The following is a 25,091-nucleotide window of genomic DNA, read 5'->3' on the forward strand; positions in this document are numbered from 1 at the left end:
AAAAATCCCGGCCCCCGTGCGGCTGACATTCAATGCAGGACACAGATGATCAACTAGTCATCGAAAAAGAATCTCAGAGTAATAAATGCTCTGAAGAAAATTTTTAAATGTGACAGAATGTGACCAGAATACTGAAGGGGGGAGGGTGGTCATAAGAGGCCTCCCTGAGGATGTGACATTTGAACAGAGTCCTGAAGGGCGCAAAAGAAACCAGTTAGGTAAAGATCTGAAAGGCGGGTGGTGGGCGGGGGGCGGGGGCGGATTTCAGGCACAGGGGACAGCACGTGCAAAGGTCTTGAGCAAAGAATGAGCTGAGTGTGGTCAAGGAAGAGACATAAAGCAGCAGATAAAGGAATGTGGCAGTAAGATGGAAAGGTGGGTGGGGCGGGATCCTGCAGGCTCCCAAGGCCATGGCGGAAAAGGGTGACTTTTTCCTAAGTGCAGTGAGAAGTCACTAGAAAGATTTAAGCAGAACAGTGGCGTAATCTGATGTAAATATTTCAAAAAAGTATTCAGGCTGCCGTCTGGGGAGCAGATTATTAGCAGGACAAGAGAGAAGTCAGGGAAGCCAGGTGATCTGGAGGTGGCCGAGAGATGGAGAGAAGCCTGAGGATGGTTTGGAGGTAGAACCCACTGGTCTGGCAGGTGGAATGGATGTGGTGGCCCCGAGCATGCTCCTGAGCTAAGGAGTGGATGGTAAGGCAGTTTCAGAGACCGGAGCCCACCGAGGCCCCGCCCCAGCCCGCGGCCCCGCCCCAGCCCGCGGCCCCGCCCCACCTCGCGCCCCGCCCCACGCACCCTCCTGCAGGCGCGGGGTTGGCTCCCGCGTGGTCACCGGTGATCCGCGGGGCAGGTGGCTGGCGAAGGGCGCCGCGTGGTCCTCGTAGGTCAGGGGGCTCTGCCGTGGCTTGCCCAGCTCAGGCACGATGACCGGGGCCCCCCGGGTGATGGAGCCCCCCGAGCTGCTGACAGCGCCCGGCCGGCTCTTCAGACTCTCCTCGTAGCAGGCGCGCTCCAGCGCCCGGGTGTCGGCCATCACGTCCAACGGGTGCACCGCCGGGAACGTCCGGCCGGGGCTGCCGATGATGGAGCGCACGTCGTGCTTTTTGGAGCCGGTGGAGGACGTGCTGGTGTCATACTTGAGCGGGGTGCCCTGAGGGGCAAGGGGGGCATAAGCATCAGCTACACAACCGCTCTGAGCCTCAGTTTCTCAGCTATGAAATGGGAGCGACATCTCATGCCTCCAGGGGCGAGGGAGAAAGGGCTTTGCTAAGCCTAAGATGAGCGCACACCTGTCCCTGCCCTGCCCACCCCTGTCCTGGACCCTGGCCACCGGAGCCACCTGGGGGGCTGCAGAAGGGGGCACAAAGTTCAGAGGTCAGCCCTTCCTGGAGCAAGTGGGGGAACCTCTGTTGGCCCTTGGGGTTTGCTGGAAAGAGACTTAACACCCCCATGAGGGCAAATACCTTCTTCCTGTCAGTCTGGGACCCTCGGCAGCCCACCCAATGCCAAGCCAGAAAAGCCAGCCGCAAAATCCAGTCCCACCGCCCTGAGGCTCAAGTCTCAGAGGTCAGGGCACAGGTTTATGTTTGCTCTGTGGCCAGAAAGGGCAGCTGAAGAAACAGGGGTCACGGACGAGCTGCAGCCCGGCCGCCTGGGAGAAGACCCCACCCTGTCTGCGCAGGCCGGGGAAACCCAGGATACGGTGGGCTCTGTGTCTTTGCCAAGTAAGAGAACTCTGTTTTTATTCAGGAGTGGTTTTTTTTTTTTGTTTTTTTGCGGTACGCGGGCCTCTCACTGTTGTGGCCTCTCCCGTTGCAAAGCACAGGCTCCGGACGCACAGGCCCAGCGGCCGTGGCTCACGGGCCCAGCCGCTCCGCGGCATGTGGGATCTTCCCGGACCAGGGCACGAATCCGTGTCCCCTGCATTGGCAGGCGGACTCTCAACCACTGCGCCACCAGGGAAGCCCTTAGGGAGTGTTTTAATTACTTTCTTAAGAAGGGGAAGTGCCCTTATTTTAAAAAGAATATTCCAGAATCAGACTGGCCTCCCTTTTGGATCCATGGTGGACTCCTGCCAATGGTTTCACAACTGCCCAGAGGCTGAGAGCCAAACTCGTCCCCTGGCCTTCGACAATCTTCCCACCGCTCCCGCCTTCTCCTGGGGCACCTCTGTGCCGTCAGCCAACTGTAGGCCTCCTGGACACCCTCCCCAGTCCCTGCCACCTCACAGCCACGCAGCCCCCGATGGATCCCACGCTCCTTCCTCATTCACATCAGCCACCTCTGACCAAGGGAAGAGACACTAGTTCTTAGGTGGTTTCCACCGACCAGCTCCTCACACAATCAGAGCTCATCTTCCCCTACCAGGCTGGGGCCTCTGGGGGGCCAGAGCCATGGGGGTGGGGGTAGGGTGAGGTGCAACATGGTGGTGGGAGAAGTGGATGCCAAGAAGCAAAGACGTTGCGGGTTTAGGGACATCTGGATTTGAGATGCACAACTGCCGTTTACTTGCTGTGTGACCCTGGACAAGCTGTTTAACCTCTCTGAACCTGTTTGCTCACCACTAAAATGAGGACAGTAAGAGAACTACCTCAGAGTGCTGCTGTGAGGGTTAGATAAGTCATGATGTCTTATGGTCATGGATCGGGGGTTCGATCCATGACCGGTGTTCATTATTACATCTAGCTCTGGGGTTTGGCAAGCTTCTTGACCTCTCTGGGCCTCAGTTTCTCCACCTGGAGAACAGGGATGATAGCTATGACTCTCCTGGGCTGTAAATACAAGTGAACGAGGTCGTGGATATAGTCTAAAGGCCTTGGTATGGAAGCTGGAACAGACGTGATGACGGCTCAGTGATAAGCAGCTGTGTGATCCTGGGCATGGCACTCAACGAGTCTGGGCCTCAGTTTCCCCACTTGTAGGGGCCAGAGCGGTGCCCATCAGCACCCGCCGCCCCGATCTTGGCCCAGCCGCCCAGCCCCGCGCCCGTACCTGCGTGATGGAGCCCTCCTTGAGCGGCCGCGGGGCCAGGGGCAGGTCAGGCGTGCGCCGCAGCTCCTCCCGTGGAATCTCATGGATGGAGCGGCCGGCCTCCTTCACCGTCGCCACCAGGCCCTCGTGGGCCGGCTTCAGCTTCAGGGGGCCCAGGGCCTCCAAGGGCCGGGCCTTGTAGGCCTCGGCCAGGTCCCGCGGGGGCGGGGGGGGCGGGGGCGGCGTGCCCTCACGCTTCAGGAGCTTGGCCTCCCGACGCTGGTAGTCTTCCTGGGCCTCCACGTAGGATCGTGGGATCCCTGCCGGGGAGGACGGGGCGTTGACCCTTGCACCTGCACCCCACCTCACCCATCCTAACCTGGGGCCTCCATGCTGGCAGATTCTGGAGCCAGACTACCTGGGTTCAGGCCCTCACTTGCTGTGTGACCTTGAGCACATGACTTGCCCTCTCTGAGCCTCAATTTCTTCACATATAGAATGGGAGTAGTAACTGAAACCCCTCACCAAGTCATGAACATTCAGTGAGATAACATAGATAAGATGCATAGAATGGGGCTCTCAGTAGCTGGTTTGCCACTGACCAGCCAGGAGAACCCGGGCAGGGTATCTGACCTCTTTGATCCTCCCACCAACTGTATGTTCTTCTTGGAGTCTGTTCCATAAGATAAGATACAGAGAGCACTTGGGTGGGTAGCACCAAGCGCAGAGCACAGCAGATGCTGAATAAATGACGTCTACAGAGTTGAGGGTGATGGGTAGTATCTTGCTTCTCTTTTTGTTTTCAAATACATAAGGAATGCCTTGCCCTGCCTTTCAACCTGCACACATACCTGTCACGTACACGTGTGTTACATGCCTTTCCACATACCTGGGCACCCATGGCACTCCGGTATGCCTTCCCTCCCCCGCCCACCCTGACTGTAAACCCAAGGGCTTGTTGTAGCTGCCACGAGGGCGTGGTGGCCGGGCCTGTGGGGACACCTGGGGAGCAGAGGGCAGAGTACCTTGCGTGATGGAACCTCGGACGTGGTGCTGTTCTTTGAGATGGTGGGGGCTGTGTCGCTCAGGCGGGATGGCGCGGCCCATGAGACCTGGGAGGGGGAGAGCAAGAGCATCACCTCGTGGCTCCCCGAGCCGGCCTTGGCAGACGAGCCGGGGTCTCCAGCGCCCCCTCCCAGCAGCGGGCCCCTCCAGCCACTTAGTGTCAGTCCCCACGATGATAGTGGTGGCGGCATAGGACCACTTCTCGGGCCCTGTGCTACCTCCAGGTGGAGCTTCAGAAAAACCCTGCCTCAGTTTTCCTATCTGTAAAGTAGGGCCAACCATCCCATCTCCTCCCTCCAGGGGGAGCTGAGAAAGAGAAATTCTCTCCCTTTCCTTCACCCAGCAAGTAGGGAAGCCCCTGGGGCAGGTCCTAGGCCCTCCCCTGGCCCTTCTGTGCCCCCTGGAGTAGGGAGCTGGGCAGGGCACACACCTTCGATGCTGGCTGAGGAGATGGCCCTGCTGACACGGCCCTCCATCATGTCATAGGTGCGCTTGGGGGCGGCCGTCTCGTGGGGAGGTCCTGAGCTGCTCCTGCCGTCCTCCTTGGAGCACTGGGACACGGACATGCCACCTGGAAACCAGACCGATCTCACGATGAGGGGCAGCCCCAGAGCACCTGTGTGCACTGGGCCCAGTACCAGCAAACCGGCCGGGCCCAGTGGGCAGGAGGCAACAGCCTGCGGTTCTGCTGGCAGGGAGGTGTGTGCCTTTGACCACGCGCGGGTATGTGACTCTGCACAAACACGGCCACTCGTGGGAGCCGACGTGTGACGTGAACATGTGTAACCACGTGCACGGGAGCAAAGATGCACCAGCCGAGTGTGAACGTGCAGGGTTACCACAACCACTTGTGTGTGTGCACATGTGTGAGAGTGTGTGTGTGTGCACACCTGGCCACTGAGAACAAAGTGAGGCCACATGGAATAAACTATGTGCATTGGTGTCCACGTGGGGAGAGTGTGTGTCTGCGGGGGGGGGAGGGAGGGGACGAGGAGTGTCCACAGCAGAGGCGGCCTCGCCAAGCCAGGCTGAGCCCAAAGGGCGAGCTCCTCAGGCTGGCACGTGGGCCCCCGACAGGCAGAGGGGCTGAGCAGCCAGGAGGCAAGCCCGGAGGAGCCCAAGCCTCGGTCTCGCCCATCAGGCTGGGGGCTCCTCGAGTGGGCCTCTCCTTCCAAGGATGGCTGCGTCCCGGGGTATCAGAAGCAAGTTCCCGAGAGCCCCGTGCCTGCCCCTTGGGATAAAGGGCACGCTCGCTCTCCCAGGATTTCCGATCGTGACCCCACGGGATCCTCAGGGCGTGAGCTACTCCAGGGGCTGCAAGCTGGCGGCCAGAGGATAGACGGCGGTGCTGCTCCTTTTTGCTCAAAATGAATTGCTGACGTTTAAACACGGAGAGATTTCAGATGAAAACAGAGAGATCAGAAGTCTGGCCAGCGAGCTCACACTCGTGACAGGGCGACAGTCAGCTATCGGAGGACAGAGGCGGGGCCCCTGTAGACACAGCCATTACTCTCCGGGTCCTCCCCGGCCCCTACTGCCTTCCATCCGGCCTGCGGCCCTCGCTGTTCCCAGGAAGCACGTGAGAAATTGAAAGCCTTGATTTACACCCATTCTGCAGATGACAAACTTAGGCCTGTAGGGGCTCAAGAACTGATCTGGAGGCCGGAGCTGAGATGCCACCCAGGGCTCTGCTCACAACACCTCGACTGCCAGCCTCTCCCTCTGCCCTTCCAGGGCCCCTGACCATCCCCCAGGGCCCTGAGTCGGACACCGAGGTTGGCACAGAAGACGCAGCTGACACCCTGTCCCCAAGACTGTCTCCACCACTTGGCAGCAGAGAGAGGCAAGTGCCTAAGCCCCACAGTACCACCTCTGCTTCCCAGGACCTGGGGGGCGGGAGGGCAGTCAGGCCAGGCGGAGGCGGAGGCGGAGGGAGAGGAAAACGCGCCCACCGCCGCCAGAGGAGAAGCAGTTTGCAGCCCTACAGCTGCCGGCTGCTGAGAGGGGCGCCCATTAGCAGCTTTTATCTCTGCGCCCCTGGGTGCCCGAGGCTGCCAGGAAATTCCCAGCCCAGCCCTTTACTTCCTTAACTCCTTCCAGGCAGGGCTCCCTGGTTGGGGAACAGAGAGGGTGAGAGGAGTGAGGGGCACTGAAGTGGGGGCCCAGGGCTCAAGGGGGTGGCGCGTCACTCTGGTCATCGCCCCTTCCTGCCACCCACGTGGTGTCAATTAGAGAGCACGGCGTTTGCCAGGAGCGCTGGGCCAGAGGCCTGGGGGAGTGAGCCTGGGCTTCTTCTGCCTGGGCCTGTTCCCCTACTACACGTCTAGCAAGGCTGGCCACAAGTTTGCTTCCTAAATTGTAAAGAACCAGGCAGAGGTGGAGACAGCTAAAGCCAATCCTTACCTGCTGCTGGCTTACATACCTGCAGGGATGGGGAGGTCACCTCCTTCCTGTTGTCACCCCAGCCTTGCCTCCCTGTGAACCCACCTCAATAGGCCAAACACGCCCGCCCCTGCTCCCCAAGTCCCAGGCCTCCTTTTCTCTTGAGGGGCCAGGAGGGTGGACACACAGAAGGACTACTGGACATCACTGCACCTCAGCTCCCACATCCGTAAAATGGGAAGACACTCCTTCACCCTGGCTCTCAACCACACGAAGCTGACAGGAGGGTAACACACTCCCCTAGATTCGTTTTCTGAAAACATCTGGCTACCCTTTAACCCCAACCATGTTTTCTGGACCCTTCTCTCCTGACCAACTCCAGAAACACCAAAGTCTGGGGTTTGGTGGGCAAGCCACACTGGATGTGGGCAGGTTTCCAAGACTCAAGATTAACAAGGTGACATCCCATTTGCATCCTGGGCGGGCGTCCTGAGAGCTCTGTGAGGGGGCTTCATCCGCTGGGCCCCCAGCATATGGGTGGCCCCCAGTAAATACCAAGTGACCACATGACCAACCACCTCCAGGTCACCACTGGTCCTCTCACCTAGAGGGTCCTTCCCGGGCATCAAAGATGCCCAGTGGCGCAGTGGTTGGGAGTCTGCCTGCCGATGCAGGGGACACGGGTTCGTGCCCCGGTCCGGGAAGATCCCACATGCCGCGGAGCAGCTGGGCCCGTGAGCCATGGCCACTGAGCCTGCGTGTCCGGAGCCTGTGCTCCGCAACGGGAGAGGCCACGGCAGTGAGAGGCCCGCGTACCACAAAAAAAAAAAAAAAAAAAAAAAAAAAAAAGATGCCCAAGGATGGGAGGGCCGGGCCAGCCCCTGCCCGCCCACCAGCTCCTGACAGCCGTTGACGGACGACGGGACTCACCCTCGTAGGACAGCACGTGGCCCTTCTTGCCCTCGTAGATGACGTGGCCCTTGGGCAGGCCGTCCTCCCGGCTGCGGTCCAGGCGGCTTGGGCTGTCCTCACCGATGATCCTGGTGATGGTGCCCTTGTACAGGACGTCGGCTGGAGTGCCCTGGGGGTGCGGAGAGGGTGAGTGCCCGCGGGCTCCGGCCGGGGACCCCCACGCTCGCCAGACACGACCCAGCATGCGTACGTGTGCACCTTCCAAATCCACACACAGGTACATGTGTGTCCGCCAGTGCACACGTGTTCATGCACGTAGTGCTTCAAAAGGGCAGAGCCCGCCGGAACACAATCACGCAGAACAAAGCATCAGTAACGTTAATAATAAGTGCTGATCACTTTCTCTACATTGACTCATTTAACCCTGGAAATCACCCTAAGTCAGGTACTATCGTGCCTAGTTCAGATGGGGAAACTGAGGCGCCAAGAGGCAAGGTGACCTCGCCCAGGGTCCCCTGGCTAACGAGGGGCAGAGCCGGGACTGGAACCCAGGCAGTCTGGCCCTGGAGTCTGTGTTGCAACCTGTACTATATGGATTTTCCTTTCTCAGAGCCTGGACGCTGGGATGTCAGCCACGTGCCTGTGACCACATGTCATTCCCAAAACCAGAATGGGGACTCAAATCCGGGCAGGACACCAGATATCTTAGCTCTAACCCAGGGTTTCTCAACCTCGGCACTGTGACCTGAGGGCCAGATGATTCTTTGAGGTGGGGGCCAACTGGGCACCGTAGGACATTCAGCAGCCCTTCCCCGGGGCTCTACCCACTAGATGCCGGTAGTGCATGTGACCCCCAATCTGCTCCCCCCTAGATGTGACAATCACAAATGTTCCTAGACATTGCCCAGCGTCCCCTGGGAGGCAAAATGATCCCTGATCAAGAAACCAGTGCCTTAGAGGGAGTGAGCTCCCTGTGCCTTAGAGGGAGTGAGCTCCCTGTTGGGGGTTGTATTCAGGCAGAGAGAAGACAGCCACGTGGGGTAGTGTCCCGCCTTGGGCGACTTTCACGAACACGAGTGGGGGGTCAGAATATGGATCTGGAGTCAGACTGCTGGAGGGCAAACAGCAGCTTTACCAACAAGTTGCTGTATGACCTCTGTCAAGTCACTCTGCCTCTCTGAGCCTCAGCCTGTACATCTACAAAACGGAGACAATCTCTGTATACGGTTCTCAAAGGCACCCGTCACAGACAAGCTGTCCCCAATCAAACGTCTCTCTTCTCTTTCTACGATTCCAAGGGCTGACTGAGACATGCAGCTCCAACTGCGTGCCAAGCCCTAGGCTGGTGCGCTCTGAGTCTCCCCCGGGAGCTTCTCTGCCAAGAAACACCCTTCTGTGGGGTAAGGGCAGCGACTGGCACCCCGGGCTTTCATCCCAGATCCTGGTCTGCGAGCAAGGGAAACGCAAGATGCCCTGAATCCGGACGGGTCTCCCGACGTCTCAAAGCAGACGCCCTAGATGGGACCCCTTGGCCACACTTCAGAAGGCTTGTGCACAAACAGTGCAGAATAAACGGGCTTTAGTCCGGGTGATAGATAATCCAGGGGCGGGAAGCCACCTCTCTCATCAGGAGAGCACACGGCCGGGGAGCCGGCAACATCCCAGCAGGAAAGGCTCCTCCAGGGGCAGCGGATAGAAGCCCACCCACTGTAAGTCTGTGTGTGTGTGAGTTTGTGTATGTGTGTGTATCCGTGTGCTCCTGAGTTTGTGTGTGTGTGTGAGCCTGTGTGTGTCCCATGACCGGATTTCATCACCTGGGAGTGAGGCTGTGGGGAAGCCTGACCCGCACACATCTGGCAGCTGCCAGAAACAATCGCAAGGCTGTGAGTGACCCACACGGCTTGGGCTGCGGCCACCTGAAACTGGAGGCCGACGGATGCCCGGGAGCCTTTAATCCCTAACACCTCTGTGAGGATGACTCAGCAAGAGACACTTCTAGCAAAGGGAAGACTGAGTCAGGGAGCGTCGGCCCCCTGCCTGAGTCAGCATGTGGTGGGGCTGGGACCTGAGTGTCTGCGGCCCGGCTGTGGCCCCAGGTACCTGCGCAGCTGCCTTCTTAAGCTCATGATTTCAAGACCAACAGGTTTTAGAGGAACATGAAGCATCAGGGCCTCTCCTCTGTGGTGTGATCTGCGGCCCCTGGAGCCAAAGACACCTTCCTACGGGAGCCTGTGGCCTGAATTCCACCATTCACGTGCGTGTGTGTTGGGGGGGGTTGCACATGCGTGTGCGTGTGCGCGTGTGCGTGTGCGCGTGTGCGTGCGTGTGTGTGCGTGCGTGTGTGCGTGCGTGTGCGCGTGTGTGCGTGCGTGCGTGTGCGCGTGCGTGTGCGCGTGTGTGTGCGCGTGCGTGTGCGCGTGTGCGTGTGTGCGTGCGTGTGTGTGCGTGTGCGTGCGTGTGCGCGCGTGCGTGTGTGCGTGTGTGTGCGCGCGTGTGCGTGCGCGCGTGCGTGTGTGTGCGTGTGTGCGTGCGCGTGCGTGCGTGTGTGCGCGTGTGCGTGCGTGTGCGTGCGTGCGTGTGCGCGCGTGTGTGCGTGTGTGTGCGCGTGCGTGCGCGTGCGTGTGCGTGCGCGCGCGTGCGTGTGTGCGTGCGCGTGCGTGTGCGCGTGTGTGCGTGCGCGTGCGTGTGTGCGTGCGTGCGTGTGCGCGCGTGTGCGTGTGCGTGTGTGCGCGTGTGCGCGCGTGTGCGTGTGCGTGTGTGCGCGCGTGTGTGCGTGCGCGTGTGCGCGCGTGTGCGTGTGCGCGTGTGCGCGCGTGTGCGTGTGCGTGTGTGCGCGTGTGCGCGCGTGTGCGTGTGCGTGTGTGTGCGCGTGTGTGCGTGCGCGTGTGCGCGCGCGTGCGTGTGTGCGTGTGTGCGCGTGTGTGCGTGCGCGTGCGTGCGTGTGTGCGCGTGCGCGCGTGTGCGTGCGTGTGCGTGCGTGCGTGTGCGCGTGTGTGCGTGCGTGCGTGTGCGTGTGTGCGTGCGTGTGTGCGTGCGTGTGTGCGTGTGTGCGTGTGCGTGTGTGCGTGTGCGCGTGTGCGCGTGTGCGCGTGTGTGCGTGTGCGTGCGTGTGTGCGCGTGTGCGTGTGTGTGCGCGTGTGTGCGTGCGTGTGTGCGCGCGTGTGCGTGTGCGCGTGTGCGCGCGTGTGCGTGTGCGTGTGTGCGTGCGTGTGTGCGCGCGTGTGCGTGCGCGTGCGTGTGTGCGTGCGTGTGTGCGCGCGTGTGCGTGCGCGTGCGTGTGTGCGTGCGTGCGTGCGCGCGCGTGCGTGCGTGTGCGTGCGTGCGTGCGTGCGCGTGCGCGCGTGTCCAGGCTCCCCTTCCTCTGGCACAGCTGGCACAACACACCGGGCCCCCTGCTTCCTGGCTACACGACCTTGGGTTTAATCTCTGGGCTTCGGTCTTCTCATCTGTAAAATGGGCTGACCTGGATCCTGTGCTAACGTAAACCATCTTGTCTGGAGCGGGTGGAAGGGAAGGAAAAGAAAGCCCTAGGAGCTAAGGACCCCAGGAAGTGGGGGGACCGCCCTCTGTGGTCCACCAGCCAGGGAGGAAGGAGAGGGTTAAACAGGCCCTGTGTACACTAGGACCCCCGAGCTCAGTTCTGAACCCCCAGTCCCGACACCGGAGGGGCAGAGTGGTCCCTCTGCAAACCCCTGGATGGGACAGATGTCACCAGCTGATCCCACACTTTCTGCGGAGCTGGACGTGGCCAGGACGCCAACTCCAGCCGTCAGCCTGTCAACACCACGAGGCCAAGGCTGGCACCAGAGGAAACCTCTGTCATCCAGGACTGAAGTCACAAAAGCGAGGGTTACGGCAGCACAGCGGGAGCCCCAGTGGTGTGGGCGGGCTCAGCTGAGCTGCAGGAGCGTCTGTCCACTCACCCCCTTGAAGGCGGGGGATGTGCAGACTCCCTCACCGGCCCCCAAAACTTGGCTGACCCGAACGCCTCCTGCTCGCTGCTCCAGGCACCGCGGACACTTGCTGGACCTGGCGCACACCAGGGACCCTCCACCTCTCCGCCTTTGCGCGTGCTGGTCCCTGGGCCCGGAATGCCGATCCCTGAGATTCCCGCAGGGCTCACACCTCTGAGAGGCCTCCCCGGCTCACCTGTCTCTGCGGCCTCGGCAGCCCCAGCCATTCTCAATCGCAGTGTTTTACTCAACACAAAGCACTGGCTACTCTGAAATCACCTGCTCAGTTTTTACCTGTCTGCTTCCTTCTGCTACCCTCCCAGCTCCTTGGGGCCCTTGAGTTTTGTGTTTTGCTCAGCACCTAAAATGCCTGGCTCCCAGGCTCCCAGAGCTGGGTGGGCACCCCCACGAAGCCACCCCATCTACTGAGGCAGACGCTGAGCAGAGACGCTGGGGGGAGTGGGCGGGTTGCCCACTGTTTTGTCCACAGGCAGGGCCACGTCTGGAGACACGGCCTGCTAGTGCCACCCTGGTCCCTCATGCCACGGCCCCAGGACACCTACATGGGTGATGGAGCCGCGGTACGTGATGGGGCTCTCGGAAGGCACCCGCGCGCTGGGGATGCCCTTGGTGATGCTCCCTCCTGGAACCGAGCCCAGAGACGTCCCTGGAAGACATGAGACACGGGCTGAAGGGGTGTCCCTTAGGTGCCCCTCCCCAGGCCCCAGTCCCAGAGCCCCCGAGACCTGCAAGTCCCCCCCACCTCCGGTGTCTCAGCGCAGAGGGTCCCCCGCCCCTAAATGGCAAAGTAGACACCTGCGAAGAGAGGCTGCTGGACCCTCTGGGAGCTGAAGCTTCTTAGCAGGTTTTGGGTAAAGGGTCCCATTCCTGCCTCGACCCTCCCAGGGAGGGAGGGGCAGCCGCCGGGGGTGAGCCTAGCTCGCACGCCCTCACCTCTCAGCACGGACGTCTCCTGAGCGGCAGGCACCCCCAGGCTCTCCGGTGGCCCAGCCTGGCCCCGTGGGGACAGCTGTTCCTGCTTCACTCCGCTGAAGGGCGCTGGAGAGGGGCGCGAGCAGTGAGCCGAGCCTCTGGGCAGGGATTCAGAAGGACGGCCGCCTCCCTGCCCTGTCCGGGGCTGAGGGACCCCCCCGCCACACGCGGGCCAGAGTCCCTTAGGGTGAACTGCCCTCCCTCAAGCCCCCAACGCAAACAGTGGGAGCCAAGCCTGGGCCATCGAGGTTGGGGGGCCCTACATCCTTACCCAGCTTCTTGGGGTCCATGGTGAGCGGCAGCCCCATGGTGATGGGGCCCACGGGGGCCTTGGCATGCTCTGAGTACGGGACGTGGAGCTGCACAGACATGCCCTGTGGGAGCAGAGGCCGTGGGGTCACAGAGGCCTCAACCAGGGCCTCAACCCGCTTTTATGAGAGCCCAAGAGGAGGGGAACCTCAGGATCACACCCGGGTCCAAGGCCTGGGGCCTCAGTTCCGGCTCTGCTGCCCCTCTGAGCAACTGTGAACGAGTCACTGCCTCTCCTGGGCCTCAGTGCCCTCACCCGTGTGGCGGTCATGACCTGGTTTAAAGGAAATGGTACCCACAGCGTCTGAGCAAAGCATACGCCTTGCCCCCGCCCTGCGCCACGTGGGGGCAGGTCAGAGAGGTGAGGGGGCAGGTGGACCGAGGCTCACCACGTGCCAGGGCTGTGTGTCTAGTGCCTGCGACTTTCTGTTTCACAGAAGGGAAACTGAGGCACAGAGAGGTTAAGTAACTTGCCGAAGGCCACACAGTCTGATCGCAGAGCCCATGCTCTTGAATGCCCCGTGGAGTGACCTCCCAAGGCCCTGATGCCTGGGTCAGGCACAGCCAGCTTGGACCCAGCCCCCTGGGTGCCCGACCCCCACCCCGACACCATCCGTCCCAGGGATCACCCCCACCCCGACTTTACAGATGGAGGGACCAAACCCCAGAAAGAGGAAGGGGCGTTCTCCGGGACCCGGTTGCACAGGTGCTTCTGGGGGGCCGCCCCTCCCACCTCACCTGGGAGAGGGCACCCGTTTGCCTCTCAAGGACGCTGGGGTGCTTGGTGGAGGAGATGAGGGGCGGCGGGTTGGAGATGGTGGGTGGGCGTGGTAGGACGGGCCGGGCGCTGTCATGGAGGCCCAGGGGCAGCGGGTGACCTGCAGGGCACGTATCTGTCCATCACAGGGCCCCAGGAGCGGTCAGAGGCAGAGCCCCCAGGCCACTCCCCACCTCGTCCCTGTCCTGCCCAGGCGGGTGCCCGTCCATACGTGCCCCCACTGCTCCACCTGTCTCTGCCTGATGAGCCGTCTGCATCCTTGGTTCAGACACCACTACCCCAGGGAAGTCTCCCTCCACGCCTCCCCCCTCCCAGGCCCTGGGCCAAGCCCCTCAACTCTCCCCCAGACTCCTTAACTGGTCTCCCCGTTCCCCTGTTGCTCTCCAACAGTCCACTCCTCTCACAGGAACCAAAGGGATCTTTTTGCAAAGTCCACTAGTTCACATCCTCCCCTGCTCTGAACCTCCTATGGCTTCCCACTGCTCCCCCAGGGTAAGGCCTTAGCCTCTGACACAGCTTTCAGGTTCACCTGACCTGGCGCTTACAGCCTCCCCAGGCTCCCTGGGCACCAAGCTTCTGCCATGACAGCCTGACTCAGTGTCTCAAGCTTCGCCTGCTCTCTCCTGCCTCTGGACCTTTGCACATGCTGTTCCCCCTGCCTGGCATGTCTTTCCCTGTTCTTCTCCTGGCTCTTTTGGCCACTCATCCTGCAGGATCAGCTCTGCTGAGGACGGCCTTTGCTGACATCACAGCCCTTACTGGCCCCTGGCTATGCCCCTTTCATTGCTGGTGGGGCCTGGCAGGGCTGGAGAGCCCAGGAAGGGTCTCGAATCCAGCCTGACTGTATTTGTAGATCAAAGCAGGCCCGTCCCTCCTCACGCTTTTCTCTCCACCTGCCCGTCGTCTACCTCGAAGTCCATGGTGGAAGACAGAGCTCCCACTCTCAGCCTGCCCCTAACCGGCTCAAGCACCTCTTAGGTACCCCCAGCCCCAGGTGCTTCAATTGCAACCCTGTAGGTTTCTCACGTCTCAGCGGAGCCCCCTTCCCCTTCACTGACCAGACCATCCCTCCCGCCAGGACCCTAAGGTCCTTCTGCGTGCAGTTCCGAGTCAGTGCACACAGCTGGCGCCCAATGACTGCACGCTGGCTGACTCGGCAAGGAGGCCGGGCTCGGGTGAACTACTCACCAGGCGGGGCGTAGGAGAAGGCCAAGGGGTCAGGGGCGTGCGGAGAGGCCTTGATCACCTCGCGAGGGGGCACGGGGAAGGGCAGGCCTGACGTCCAACACGAGGGATCCGTGGGCAGCTTCTGGCCCTCAGCCGCAAAGGCCGGGAAGAACACGGGCTTCTCTGCTGAGGGGCAAGGCAGGCAGTCAGCCACACTCGGCCAGCCCTCAGGCCCCCAGCCCTGGCTGCCCTGCTCAAACAAGACCCCCTGTGTCTTGCAGCGCCAGCCTCGGCCAGGGGAAGGTCCTGGCCAACAGTGATGGAGCCCCCCAAGTCTGCAGACCGGGCACCACGCTGACTCCTGTGATGTCCTGTCAAGCACGGATGTGCCTCAGGCTTGGGCTGGGCTTCTCGGCGGCCCCTGATTCCAGCGCTGGAATCCCACAGGCATTTGCCCGGCACCGGGTCAGCAAGGGGCCTGGACAAACCTCCAAACCAGGGGGCGGCAGATGGTGGCACGGGGCCTGCCCACTGCCCGATTCTGTGTGTACACTTGTGCTGGAACGTCCACCCGTCTATTTATCATCTGCAGCAGAGCTGAGGAGTTGCGACAGAGACCGTCTGTCTGGCCCACAAAACCTAAAATATTTACTATCTGGCCCTTTCCAGAAGAGGCTCGCTGACCTCTTCAGATGACGAAGGCGGTCAGAACGGTTTGCCGTGATCCGCGTACACGTGCTCCCGCCAGCACAGCTACGGCCCGGATGCCCGGGATGACGGCGCACACACGTCAGCCCATGCGCCGAGCGTGTCCCACGTCCAGGGGCTGGGCTGGGCGTTTCGAAAGTGTGAACTCAACGAGCCTCCTTGCAGGCTCGGGAGAAAGAGAGCAGCCGGGCCCAGTGTGCTGAGAGGGACCGGAGTACGGACACATCGACGGACTTATCTAAGGTCACCAGCAAACATTTGGCCAAGTCAGGAATTGACCACTGAACCTCCCGGACGCTGCAGACGGCGGAGGGAGCCCTCCCACAGGGGCTCCAACTAAGTGCTCTGCGTGGACTGACTCGGTTATCCTCGCAACACCCTTCAGGGAACGGACGAGGATTATCCCCAATTTGCAGATGGGAACACGGAGGCTCAGAGAGGTGAAGTCACCTGGTCAAAGGCCTACAGCCAGCAAGGGGAGCTCTGAGCCCAGGTAGATGGGCTGCAGGCTGTAACCTTCACCTTTGCCACACACACTGACCACAGGAAGGGGAGCAACGACTGGCCCTGGATTCTCAGGCCTGGGGACACAACCGCAGACCCGGCCAAAGGCCAGGCCGTCTTCACGGTGTTCTCCCGCTGGCCACCCACTCTGCTGAAATCGGTCCTAAGCGCCAAACCTCTTCCTTGAGAATTGATGTCAGGCTAGAGGACCGATGGTGGCGAGGGTGGGGTACGGGGGGCGGGGGGGGGCAGGGGAGTAGCCAGCTGGTTACAACGTGGGAATGCCGGGCCTGGGATGGGAATGGCAGGCAGGTGTCATCCCTCGGGCCACCTCCAGATGACAGAGGGAGGCTCTGAAGACGCAGCAAGGCGAGCAGGAGAGCACTGGCAGCATGAGAGCCGCCTGCTGTGGGCACAGCAGGTGGGGAGGAGGCGTGCGTGCTGCACTTCCTCCAATTCTCTCCTGGGAGACTGAGCTCCCCCCGGACCTGTGCGCCTGCTGACGTGGGGAGCCCGCAGGAGGGGCCGCAGATGTGGGGAGTAACCCGGGGTGGGGATTCTCATGCTCAACCAACCCCCAGTGGGGGCGCCCCCACCCCCACCCCACCCAGGGCCTGCACCCGGCCCGGAAATTACGTGCACGCCCTGGACCTCGCTCGTCCAGCCACCCGACCGCGCGCGTGCCTGGGCTGCTCTCTTCAGCTCAGCTCCGGCTGCCGTGGGAGGGGGCAGGGGCGGGGGGTGGCCTCCGGTGCTGGAAGGGAAATCTGGGGCCGGGCCAGGATGGGCCGGCGGCCGAGAGCTTGGAGAGACAACCTGTTCCTCCGGCTGGGCCCAGGGAGCCCGAGGGGTGGGCGGGCGGAGCAGCTCCACACAGGAGCCAGGCGGCAGGGGAGGCTCCTGAGAGACCAGAGAGGTCGGTCGTGCGAGGTGTCAAGTTCATGCATGTGCGTACGGGTGCTAGCTGCAAGGCAGGCCGTGGCGCCTGACGCCAGGTGCCCCGGCTCCTGTGCGGAGCGATTCCAGGAAACGGCGCGGCCCTCCGCCGTGCCAACAGGCCGGATGCCAGGCTCAGAAAGCACAGGTGCTGGCTCACCTTCTCCCAGGACAGGGCCTGTGACCCCTCCCAGCGGGCCCTGCCTGGCCCTGTGTGGTGTCCAGCCACTCAAGTACGGCCCAGCCCGGCTCAGGCCTGCCGCCGGCCAAGGCTGTTTGGGCCCCTGATACTGCCACGCAGCTATCCGCCCTGGGCTGGTGCCCCAGCCCTGGAATGTCCTTCCAGAGCCAGACCCCACATCTCACGCTACACTCTCGTCCAGCGAACCCCAGCCCCACCATGGGGAGTCCCGGTCCCAGCGTGGGTGGCTGGCAGGGGCCCAGGAAGAGGCAGACGTTCCGCTTTCAACCCCACACTCGGGTTCATCAGCAGGTCCCAATGTTTGCCTCTGAAACAAAGTCCCAATGCCCCCCTTCATGGTCACCCGCACAGCCCAGGCTGCCACCATCGCTGGCCGGGAAAAGCATCTGCCCACAACTCCCTGCCGCCCTTTCTCCTCAACAATGGCTGGAGAGGCAGAGAGAGAAGAGATCTTTCCAAAATAAAAATCAGATTGCCTGACCTCTCCCCAGTCCCCTACACACACACACACACACACACACACACACACACACACACACACACACACACACACACACACACACACACACACACACACACCCTGAAAATTCCTCCGGCAAAGGCTTTTTCTGCACCCAAGACAAAATCCCCACAGTACCATGGCCTACGAGGCCCTACACAATCTGGTCCCCCATCTCCCTATCCCACCTCCTATCCTACCCCCTCCCCAGCCACCACGACCTCCCGGCAGCTCCGCCAACACACCAAGCTTGTTCCCACCCCAGGGCCTTTGCACGTGCTGTTCCCTATGCCTGAACGCCCTTCCCCCCGATCTTCCCACGACTGCCTTCTCCTCCTCACGGAGACCCTTCCCTGAGCCCCTCGTCACTCATTCTGTTTCGTCTCTTTCGCGGCATGAACCAGCCTAAGGTCATCTTGCCTCCTTACGTGTCCCCCTGTTTAACGTCCTCTTGCAAAAGCAGCAACTCCTCGGAGCAGGGACTTCGTCCTGCCCACTGCCGAACCCCCGCTGCCTGGCACGGTGCTTGGCGATCGTGGGTGTCCAGCCAATGTCCTGGCCCCCGTGGCCACAAGCTGGCCTGTCTGCCAGCCAGGATGCGTGCCCACCCGTGTGGGTGGCATCCGAGACTTCCTGCAGCAGGTGAAGGCGGCCGGCAGGGCGGGCTGACCAGCGGGGGAGTGTCTGGCAGGCCCCGTCGCTGTGAAGTGTGGAGCCGGCCTCCTTCAGGGACAGCCCTGCCCTGTCCTCCGGCACACAGTAGCGCCCTCAGGGAGCCCACGGCCGAGGGCCACCCGGCTTTCTAGAGAAAGCGGGGCGCCGTGCCAGAGGCTGCCGGGGGTGGGCACGCAGGCGGCCCTGGCTGCCCGCACCTGTCCCTGCGCTGCGCCGGTCAGGGAGGGTGGCCTGGGGTCCTGCTGCCCTCAGACCCCTAGAGCAGCCTGCAGGGGAGCCTGGGCTAGCCCAGCGTGGGGGGAGCCTCTGGGGGGTCAGCCCCCAGTGCCTGAGACGTGCCAGGCTGGTCTGGGACGGGTGTCCCTTTGGGGCACAGGCTTGAGACTTCTTGGGTCCGGTGGGGGAGGGGCAGAGACAGAGGATCCAGAGAATGAGAAGCCACGCCCCACCTGCCTCCAGACCTCGCACTTCACCTGGTGACAACAAAGCCCGCCCAGCAGTTGCTGCAACGCAGCTGCTCGGGGAATCACCTCACTGGCTCCCCAGTGAACCCAGCGACCTTGGCCGGGAATAAGGTCAGGGTGAAAGCTGGAGGGGGGCAGTGCTTCCTGCCCAGGCCCCAGAGTGGCTGCCAGCCAGAGCTGAGCCTCATGGTTCTAGAAGCTCATGTGTGGACTGAATCACATGGAACCAGAAACTGAGCCCTAGACGTTGTTTTCGTACATGCACAGTGCTTTTGAAAATTTTGAGAAGTTGCCAATGTTGAGAAATTCGAAGATTTCACATGAAAAGATGGATTTCTAGCTTCTCTGGAAGAACCACCCCAGGCCTGTCTTACCACATGGTGACTCTTGACTGAAGCCAACATGCACCCACTTTAGAAAGAACAGGCGTCTCCAACTGCCCCGGTGCCCACCCCCCCACTGCCTCGCCCCACCATGTTACGCTCATTTACTTGGCCTGTCGGGCCCCTGCGGCCCTGGAGTCTGCAGGAGCTGCTCCGCACACGCAAAGGCCCCTTACGCCCACCCACCTGCCCCCCTCCCCCGTACTCCCTGGGCCCCCAGCACACACTTACCCTCCTTCTCAGCAGGGGGCACAGGGCTCCTGCTTTTGCCTCGAGGGCTGCTGCTGGGCTGCTGGGGGCTGTCGCTCTCCGGCTGCACGTGCTGCGGTGGCGGAGGAACAGGGGGCGCCGCGTCCTCCCGGGGGGGCTCGTGGGCTTTGGTGACCTGCTGAGGGAAGCCGGGAGGAGTGAGCATCTTCACAGCCCGTCCGTCCACAGGTCACAGAGATCAGGGAAAGCCCTCCAGGCCCCCTGCGTGGGACCAGCCTGGAAACTGAGGCCCAGGGGGAGGCAGCGACGTGCCCAAGGGCACGCGGCTTGAGGGCCAGGAGGGTAGGGCTTTGCGCAGAGTGTAGGGGGTGTGCCCGCCCATCCCAGCCGCCCAGCCGTGGATGGGGGAGCCCCCGTTTCCCTCCCCACCAGCCCCCTCCCCCTTCCCCAAATCGCTCGGGGTCTCAGAGGGAGCGGAACTGACCAATGGGAGTGGACCCGGCCTCGGGGAGTGGGCAGCGTGGCTTGGCGCACCTCGTGCCCCTCACTCGGAAAGCCCTGCTCAGCTCAGAGCCTTCCAGACCAGAGCATTTGAAGGCCCGGCCCACCTCCTCGGAGAGGGACGGCTTTGGCCACGACTGAGCCATCATGAGTAAGGGGCACCTCTGAGGGTCCTCCTGCCGGGCCTGGGGAAGAATCTTCCAGCTCCCCTCCTTCCCCCAGCGAAGGGCCTCTCGGTAACTGCGGGGCGCCGCCCTCCGCTCCAAGGAGCCGTGACAGAGGGCTGGGGAGCTTTCTGCGAGGCCTGGGCGCCCCTGGAGAACTGTCGGCGGGCGGGCTGGGGAGAGAGGCCAGGGCGGACACCTCGCCAGTCCCCCAGCCTCCGCGCCTGTCTCCATGGGGCTTTCCCCAGGGAACGGGAGACGCGGGCAGAGCCAGGCTGCAGGTGCGGGGGCCCCGCCTGCCCGGCCAGGTCTACCGTCCCCCCAACAGGAGGCGGAGGTCGCAGGGGCCCAGGACTCACAATCGGGGGGATGGCGGCCGCCCGCTGCTTCAGCTGCTTCAGGTCCAGCGGCTTCTGGGGCGAGGCGTTGGTCCTGGCGTCGCTGGTCGCAGTGAGGAGGCTGGGCCGTGGCGACAGGAGCCTGCGGGGGAGACTAGCGTCAGGCCCACGGGCTCCCGGCCTCCTGGCTCCAGCCTGGATGACGGGGCCGGAGGGGCTGCCAGAGAGAGGCGAAGGTCCAGGATCACGGGGCCCAGGAGCCTGGGGTCACGGTGGGCTCTCCTCCCTCCCTCCTTCCTCTGGTCCATGCAGGCCTCACAAGGGGCCAAGACCCCTCCCACCCCGGCCCAGAGGCCCAGCCAGGATCAAACACTCCTGAGACAGCCCAAGGCAAGGAAAGCCCCAGAGAAACCCACACTCAGGGCCCACACCACGCTCGGCCCTTTGGAAGCTGCCAGAAAGGCCAAGAATCAACCAGCTTAAGGCTTGGGGAGCTTGGGAGGTTCAGGGAGAATATCCGTCACCCAGATAGGAGAGGCTCAGGTACCAGGGTTAGGGCCTGGGGCGTGGCACCGAGAGGACCTTGCTTATTGGAGACCAGAATTGGGGAGCCCCCCACTCAGCCCAAATGCAACCTGAGATACTGGGAATCTCGCCTGCACACCGTTTGCTGGGGCGCTAAAGCGGGAGGTACAGGCTCTGCATGGAGGGGCTGGTCAGCGTGTATACGGCCCGCCCAGCAGCCCTAAGTGGGGCTGTGGTGCTCAGCAGGGCCTGCAGGTGCCTCGTCCTCTAAAGCAAGGTCACGTCTGTCTGATGCTGACATGCAGAATGGGGCAGCGCACCTGCACAGGGTGCATGGTGTGTGTGTCGGGGGGGTGGCGGAGTGGGGGGGCTGAAACACAGTGGGATGCCAGCGACAGGGTCACCCCAGTGTAGAGGTGCAGTGTCTGGGACACCGGAGCAAAGCCTGCCCTGGGGTGTGGTTCCAGAGCTGCTCACGGGTGTCGCCTCCTTCAGGAAGTCTTCAGGGATTTCCAGAACTCGCCAGCACTGACCACAGTGTCCTGCCACAATCCCTGTCTGCCTCCCCAGCTGGAATGAGAGTCTCTAGGCCAGGAGCTGGGTCTGCTGCAGCCTCAGAACCCCTCACCCACCCACCGGGGCTGCCTGGCTCCGGCCCAGCTCTCGGTTCCCTCCTGTGACCCGCACTTGCTGAATACACAGCAGGCCTGGTGTTGTGCTTGGGGTGCGTGGTTGGAGACCCAGAATCCAATGTCTGCTTGCAGGGCGCCGGAGCTGGCTAGATGATCAAACGGGACACACAAAGGCATTGGCTGCGGGCTGGATTCAGTCAGAGGGCACAACGAAGGCCAGGCCCCCAAAGCCAGAGGGTCCTGTTGGTACAGCCCTTGGTGTGCACTGTGACCATCCTGGCTGATGCCACATGCAGACTGTAAGCACAGCCACTGCCTTCCAGGTAACATCCATGACCACCAGGACGCAGCTCACGCCACCCAGTGCTGGCTGCCGGACACCCAGCAAAGAGCAGAACACGGCTGCTTCCTGCAGATGGAGCAGGACAGACGGGTGATGTGCAGCTGAGGTGCCCTCTGCTCTCTGCAGTGAGACCATGGCCTGTGACCGGGACCACAACCTGTGACAAGCCAGTCCCGAGGGCGCTAACCCCCGGCCGCATCTGCCACATACTCAGCTGAGCGGAGTCAGTCTCGGCGACGCCCACTGGCGCTGCCCATGGCATGCAGGCGGCGCCGGGCGCAGAGGTCGGCCTGACTTCTCTGTGCTCAGCTGGTCTCCACGGTCCTCCCGACCTGGCTCACCCCCCCCTGCCGTCCTCACCTCTCTCGACCTCTCCAGACCCTGCTCGCACTCTGAGGACCCCCTGAAGCCTCTCCTGCTGTGGCTGCCCGTCCTTGCTCCCCCGGACTCAGGCCCAGCCCCGTTTTGCCCACCACCCTCGGGCCAAGGCACCCTGACCAGGTCTGAGAACTGATGTTATCACCTGTCCTGCATTCCCCACCTCCAGCTTCAACTGTCACCAAACACCGCCCCACACACCCGTCGCAACAAATGACCAATGTCCGTTTAAACCAACTTGCATCTGTAGACTTAAGTTTAAAAGGAATATACTGCAGCCACTTTGGAGAACACTGGCAGTTCCTCAAAAGGTGAAACGGAGTCACCATAGGGTCCGGCAATTCCACTGCTGGGCATATGCTCGAGAGAACGAAAACATATATCCACACAAACACTCGTTCACACAAGATCACAGCAGCCACTATTCACAAGAGCCAAAAGGTGGAAACAACCCAAATGGCCCAAAACAGATGAATGGATAAACAAAATGTGATATATATACACACACACACACACACAACGGAATACTGTTCAGCCACAAATGAGTGAAGGGCTGACACAGGCTACAACATGGATGAACCTCAGACACGACGCTGAGCGCAAGAAGCCAGTTGCAAAAGGCCACACACGGCATGGTTCCATTTCTATGAAATTCCCAGAAGAGGCAAGTCCATGGACACAGACAGAGAAGAGAGATTAGCGGACCGGGGGCTGCAGGTGGGGGACGAGGAATGACTGCTAATGGTCTGGGGTTTCTTTTTGGGGCAGTGAAAATGTTCTGGAATTAAGCAGTGGTGATGGTTACACAACTCTGTGAATGTACTAAAACGCCTGAGCTGCACACTTCAATGGCTGAACTGTTTGGTTCGTGAATTATGTCTCAATAAAGCTGTGACAAGGAAAACATAAAGAATATACTACTTGCCAGCCATGAAATCAAGGGTTCGTTACAGTAACTGCACTGTTTCTACAAACAATAAAGTAATAATGTTATACTATTATTTGCCGTATAAATTACTCTAAAATGCAGATTTTAAAGTTAAAATATAAACTTTTACATTTTTGTGAATATAATTTTATAGGGACACAAAATATGCTTTTATGATACATATAAAATAAGCAAAGTGTCCGTGTCTCACTCTGACTGTCAGCGAACTAGGACCTCCTACTCAGACCTGTGTCCTGCCTCGGTTTCCCGGTGGCTTCTCGTCCAGACAGGGGGCAGTCAGATTGGAGGGGGCAGGGGTCGGCCCTCGAATGCTCTCAGCAGGCACCAGCTGGGGGGGTGGGTACGAGCACAGAGGTCCAGACCCCTCAGGATTTCCTGAGTCCCCCCTAACCCTCACCCAGCAAGGCAGGAGCTCAGTGGGGACTGCGGCCATGGGCACAGCACTTCACAGTTGACGAGATGACAGCCTGACAGCTCACGGTAAAGAGGGCGGCATCCGGGGCTTCCCTGGTGGCGCAGTGGTTGAGAGTCCGCCTGCCGATGCAGGGGACGCGGGTTCGTGCCCCGGTCCGGGAAGATCCCACGTGCCGCGGAGCGGCTGGGCCCGTGAGCCATGGCCGCTGAGCCTGCGCGTCCGGAGCCTGTGCTCCGCAACGGGAGAGGCCACGACAGTGAGAGGCCCGTGTACCGCAAAAAAAAAAAAAAAAAAAAAAAAAGAGGGCGGTATCCAAGAACAACGGTCTGGATTCAGGTCCTCAACAAGCCCAAGGGGTCCTGAGCTCCCCCCACCGGGGAGCGGGAAGATGCCTGGTGCTCACGTGGCCCCCAACCCCCCCATCCCACATCCACGGTGGGCGAGCACCACCTCCAGGGCCCTCCTCGTGGCAGCGCCCTCCCTCTGTTCTCTTTCCTTTGTCTTCTTGGAAGACAGGGCTTTTATTTTCCTCCCTGGAGGCCTGGGCAGGGTAGGGGCTCTCGGAGCCTGGCACTGTGCACATGACCCGGGACAGGCGGGGGAAGCCAGCAACTTGGCCGAGAGCAGCCAGGGTCCCGCCCACCACCCCATATTCAGGGCTCTGGCTCCCAGTTCAAATCCCACCTTTGGCCGTATGACTCAACCAGCTGTGCCTCACCCAGTTTCCCCTCATCCGTAAAATGGGTATGAGAACAGTGGCTCCCTCCGAGGACTGTCCTGTGGGTGGAACACGGGAAGCCCCGAGAACGGCGCCTGGCGCTGAGCGGCTCGGGCACCTTCCCATTCCTGTGGTTTTTCTTCCCACCCTGGAAGACCAGGGCTGGGGGAGGGGAGGGGCCACAGGGGACTCTGGGTCCTGCAGCAGTAGCCCCCTCTCTGCTGAGCCCCCTTTCCCCAGCTTCTCGTTATCGCTGGGCTGGGATAGGTGTCCACACAGACAAAGTCATATTACTCCCCTGTGCTCCCAGGATAAAAGTGCACTCCTTACCTCGACCCCTGGGGCCCTGTGGAGCCAGGTCGGGCCAGGTCCCTGCCCACCTCTGTGGGCTCCTCTCCTGCCTTCCCCTCTTCCCTTCACTTGCTCCACACTCAGCCACAGGCCTCTTTGCTGTCTACTGAACATAAGCTCATGTGGCCACAGGACCTTTGAACTGGCTGTTCCCACTGCTGGCTTTCCCTCCATGTCTCACACTACGTGTTCTGATCATCCTTCAATGTCACCTCCTCAGACAGGCCTCCCTGACTGCCCCTCCCGCTGCCCCCACCCCCAATCTCTCCATCATCCACTTATCACACGAGCATTCCCTTTATTCCATTACTGTTCCAGTTCCGTACTAGTCGCTCTCACTAAAATGTAAGCTCCCTGGAGCCGGGACCTCATCTGTCCTGTTCCCGGCACCCCTTGAGCCCAGAATGGCACACACTGGTGCCCAGTTAATCATTTATGGAATAAAGAAATAGAGGAGAAATTGCTGTTACATTCTTTCAAAGTTCCAGGGGCTCGGCAGAAGAAGCCGCCTTCCAGCCTCCTCCTGGAGTGACCTGTGCGGGCAGCCTGAAGCGGCTGCAAAGGAGGGCAGCTCCGAAGTGCCAGGCTGGCTCGTAACTCCATTATCCTGACAAGAAGCCCATAAGCCGGGATACCCACACCCATCTTACACGTGAAAACGCTG

The 25,091-nt window shown here is 61.3% G+C and overlaps 1 protein-coding gene across 26 annotated transcripts in view; it reads right to left on the minus strand.

The window, feature by feature from the left end:
• The window catches only part of NCOR2 (nuclear receptor corepressor 2), a 223,385-nt gene that overhangs the window by 17,186 nt on the left and 181,108 nt on the right, over positions 1 to 25,091 (minus strand). For 15 of the 26 annotated variants that reach the window (XM_060170645.1, XM_060170652.1, XM_060170641.1 and 12 more), the window contains 12 exons: positions 20,138 to 20,258; positions 19,135 to 19,291; positions 14,554 to 14,718; positions 13,326 to 13,480; positions 12,550 to 12,652; positions 12,240 to 12,344; positions 11,849 to 11,952; positions 7,351 to 7,501; positions 4,469 to 4,609; positions 3,999 to 4,085; positions 2,995 to 3,293; positions 799 to 1,153 (listed from right to left, as the gene is read on the minus strand). In XM_060170645.1, the coding sequence (XP_060026628.1) occupies positions 799 to 1,153; positions 2,995 to 3,293; positions 3,999 to 4,085; positions 4,469 to 4,609; positions 7,351 to 7,501; positions 11,849 to 11,952; positions 12,240 to 12,344; positions 12,550 to 12,652; positions 13,326 to 13,480; positions 14,554 to 14,718; positions 19,135 to 19,291; positions 20,138 to 20,258 (1,943 nt within the window). The remainder of the gene's footprint in view (positions 1 to 798; positions 1,154 to 2,994; positions 3,294 to 3,998; positions 4,086 to 4,468; positions 4,610 to 7,350; positions 7,502 to 11,848; positions 11,953 to 12,239; positions 12,345 to 12,549; positions 12,653 to 13,325; positions 13,481 to 14,553; positions 14,719 to 19,134; positions 19,292 to 20,137; positions 20,259 to 25,091) is intronic. The other 11 variants (XM_060170648.1, XM_060170660.1, XM_060170664.1 and 8 more) reach the window with 5 other exon arrangements.

Source organism: Lagenorhynchus albirostris, chromosome 14 (genome assembly GCF_949774975.1).
Source record: "Lagenorhynchus albirostris chromosome 14, mLagAlb1.1, whole genome shotgun sequence".
In the NCBI taxonomy this organism is placed as follows: domain Eukaryota; kingdom Metazoa; phylum Chordata; class Mammalia; order Artiodactyla; family Delphinidae; genus Lagenorhynchus; species Lagenorhynchus albirostris.